Source organism: Semicossyphus pulcher, unplaced genomic scaffold, assembly GCF_022749685.1.
Source record: "Semicossyphus pulcher isolate SPU_LCO1_2020_fin unplaced genomic scaffold, fSemPul1.0.p SCAF_24, whole genome shotgun sequence".
Lineage (NCBI taxonomy): Eukaryota > Metazoa > Chordata > Actinopteri > Labriformes > Labridae > Semicossyphus > Semicossyphus pulcher.
In genome coordinates, this window is record NW_027211698.1 from 12,314,487 (window position 1) to 12,318,184 (window position 3,698).

Consider the following 3,698-nt stretch of genomic DNA (forward strand, 5'->3'; position numbering starts at 1 on the left):
TAAATTCTTCAAATACAGGAGAAGACTTATAAGATAAAATAATACTATAATATGTTAATATTTTTCCAGAAAACGCGTGTTGTTTAACAGATAGTCAACCGTCAAACATTTGACGGTATTTGGAAAGTAGAGATGTTTGGCCCAGTTCTAATTCGTTGTTAGGAGCCCTCGGTAGGACTCTACACAGAGCAGGTGAGAGACTGTCGCCAAGTTACGCGGACCTTTAGTAGAAAATTAGTACTCTTGTGCTGTTTTAAAAGTTAAAAAATATTGTTATGTCATCTACCTGTTAAATAAGATAAAATAATGTATTTCAGTTCACAATAAGCAGTGAAACCGAAGAGATTTGGAATGTGGCCTTGACTCAGTCGGTTGCGTCCCACCAAAACAGGAAGTTTTTAGAGTTTGCAGGGCTAGCTTACTAGCCTGCGAGTTACATACGCAGTTTTTAATGTTTCAACAAGTGTTTGAGTCGTGTGGACTATCTGTCAGTGCCACAGGGGACACGCTGTCAGCCCAACAACAATTGTGAGTGAACGTGTTCATCGGCTTGTATTTGTGGTGCTTTAACTCGAACTGTAACCCTTGTCAGTCTGAGGATTAGCAGACTAGCTAGCTGGAAAGCTAACGTTAGCTCGGTCACGAACCACATATACTCATGTTTTTTCTGCATCACAGCTACAGCGTTCGCCATTATGTTATAGTACAGCCTCACATTCAAGCGTGTTGTGTTACACCATCCTTTCAGCTAACCAGAAAACACCGTAACATGAAGTTATGGAGGAGCGAAAGCTAAAAAGAAAGAGTCCCAGGACCTCCACGAACACCGCGGCTCCGACCGGAGGCTCTGGCCGGAAGACAAGCACTTCCTCCGGGGGACGGCACGTCGGCTACAGCCACAACATGGGGACTCACTCCAGCCAAAAGAGCAAGAGTAGGAGGTAGAACTATCACTTCACTAATAATAATCCAAAAATCATCGTTATACCTTTCAGCTAATGACATGTTTGATTGCCATTAGCTGTAATTTCTGTGTGTTTTGCCCTTTTCCAGAGCGGCGAGGGATAAAACCAGGAGTCATCAGGGCTCAAGCGCTAAAGCTACTCAGAGCCAGGGTCAAGCAGCTCCCACCATCCAACACTCCTTTCTGACTGATGTCTCGGATGTACAGGAGATGGAGAATGGCCTGCTCAGTCTCCTCAACGACTTCCACTCAGGGAAACTACAAGCATTTGGTAATTTGGGACTAATAACCAGAAAACCTGTACAAATGAGCAGATTATTTAGAGATATTATGGGAAATAACGGGTTCACGTTCTCGTTTCTGTCAGGTAACGAGTGCTCCATTGGCCAGATGGAGCACGTGAGAGAAATGCAGGAGAAGCTGGCCCGTTTGCACTTTGACCTCTACGGGGAGGTGGATGAAATGCCGGAGGACCAGAGGAAAACGGCCTGTGACACCAACATGGACAAATTACTACTTAATGTAAGACCGTAATAACATAACTACATCCTTGCTGTACTTCTATGTTGTGTGTAAGCAACCTTATGAATCTTTTCGGAATAGTCCTCAAGATGTTTAACGGTGCTCCTCTGCTATGACCTCCTGGATAAAGCTGTTAATTGATGTGGTGTAACTACTCAAACCCCCTGCAAGGATTAAGCTGCTTATTCTCCTCCTGAACCCTTAAAGACTTAACTACTTGCTACATGTGTAACAGGATAAAGGTGCTTTACAGTGATCAAAGATGCATAATGAGATCAAAATGTGCATTTTCTCCACAGCTTGAGGAGCTCAGTTCTTCTATGTATCCTTTCAAGAGCAATTAAGTCCTCAGCTTTTATTTTGAAGGCTTAAAAGTGAAAGCACCGTTTCTGGCCGTTCGGCATCTTTCCTTGACTCCACTCCCTCTCCAGCCAGAAGCTGAATCTCGCCGACTCCCAGGAAATCCCGCGGACTGCCAGCATGTGATTTTCTCATCTCTTCTCCACCCCATCTCACCCATCAGATTGTTTTTTCATTCCACCTAGAGGCGCTGCGACAAATACGGTGGGGTTAAAGCGAGCTTGAGGCACTGTATCTCTTTAGTATTGTGGCGGAAAAGGCTGCAAAGGTGTTCACCAGCGTTCCCTGTCTGTACAGGGGGATGGATGTACTGTACGATGCCCCAACAGGTATGCACTGACAGCGTTATTTTGTGCAGTCAATAATAATGAGTAGAAAATAGCTTTAATCATGTGTAGTTATTCTCCTTTATAGTAGAGTCAGAGTTATATATATATTGGGCATTGGTGGATAGCTTTCATTGGCTGTTTAAGGTCAAGCTGTAGTCAGTTCACTAATTTCCAAACAGCTTAGATTTGCAGTACATCGCTAACCAAAGTGATATATAAACTCATTCTGTTGCACTTTGTCTTATCTACTGTGACAGGTCAATCAGCGTCTGTAACGTCACAAACTAAAGACCCAGAGCTAGACGTATCAAAATATAATTGTATCTGTGAGGCACTAAAAACCTAAAATATATATATCTCATAGTTTGGTGAAATCAGCCAAAAATAACGTGGGGAGAATCCGCGCCGTTCACGGCCCTCGTATGTGATGTCTGCGAATGTTTTCCTGCGACGTGCGAGCGGCCCGATGTCGCCTCCGCTCAGTGTTGAACGTATTTGCACATTTCCACACGCAACATGCACTGCACATTATCAGCTGTGTGTCGGTTTGACGCTCGGGAGAGAAGAATCCAAATGTTGACATCACAACCATGCCTTAATTTTTTTTTTAATTTAATCGTTTTTGCCTTCTTAATCATTTTAATCGACTTACATAGAACATGATGATTTTAAGGGTTTGGATCGTGTGTTTTAAGATAATATATAATCATATTTGATGCTGCTGCTTTGATTGTAAATCCTGTTTTATTTTGTCACCTCTTATTTTAACCAGTGTTTGGGGAAGTGTTTTAACGTGTTTTAACTGTTTGGTGATTTTATTTTTTGACTAAATAAATGTGTTGTATGGAATTTGTGGCTTTATTTAACAATGCTTTTTTCCTGTAGAAAGTGGGGAATGATTCTGAGAAAAGAGGCCTAAATTAAAAGGGAGAGAGTGAGGGAATAATGGCGGAAACTTAAGCCAAAATGGACTCACTAATCCCCCTCATGTCCTCCATTTGTGACGCAATAACTTTGTCCTTGCATTACAAGTCAACCCATTGTTGGAGCATTTTTGTGCATTAATTTTAAGCAAAATTGATTTATTATGCAAATTATCACTTGAAGAATTTGTGCTAATTAATGGAGAGAAAACGTGCAGGACAGGAGTCTTATAAAGTGGCAAAATCAGTAGAAATTGGTGCTTTGGATCTCATTACGCCACAAACGAATGAATGCATTGATTAATTTCCTCACATATAATGATGTTAATTTGTATATTATTTAAGATTTTTAATTTGGAAGCGTTCAACCTGCTGTTTGTTTCTGTTTATAGCCTTGAACCCATGTTACTTATTCATGAGCGGTGTGAAGGAATGTGCACATCCTTTGTTGATGCGTCTCTAAGGTGACCGGAAGTAGGGAGGAGAGCAGCACAGCTGCAGCCTGTAATTCAGTCTCCGCTCATTAGAAAGTAACGGTAAATAGGATTTAAACAGAAGTAGACGCGATTTCTTTTAAAGTGTGCATTCCCGTGTGGGTTG

The 3,698-nt window shown here is 41.7% G+C and overlaps 1 protein-coding gene across 1 annotated transcript; it reads left to right on the forward strand.

The window, feature by feature from the left end:
* The first annotated feature begins 399 nt into the window (after positions 1-399).
* ccdc28a (coiled-coil domain containing 28A) lies at positions 400-3,024 on the forward strand. Its single transcript, XM_069675342.1, has 6 exons — positions 400-528; positions 749-941; positions 1,054-1,235; positions 1,332-1,486; positions 1,786-1,808; positions 1,918-3,024. Exons 2-6 carry the CDS (start codon positions 778-780, stop codon positions 1,970-1,972), a joined length of 579 nt encoding a protein of 192 aa, XP_069531443.1. The 5' UTR covers positions 400-528; positions 749-777; the 3' UTR covers positions 1,973-3,024.
* The last annotated feature ends 674 nt before the right edge of the window (positions 3,025-3,698 follow it).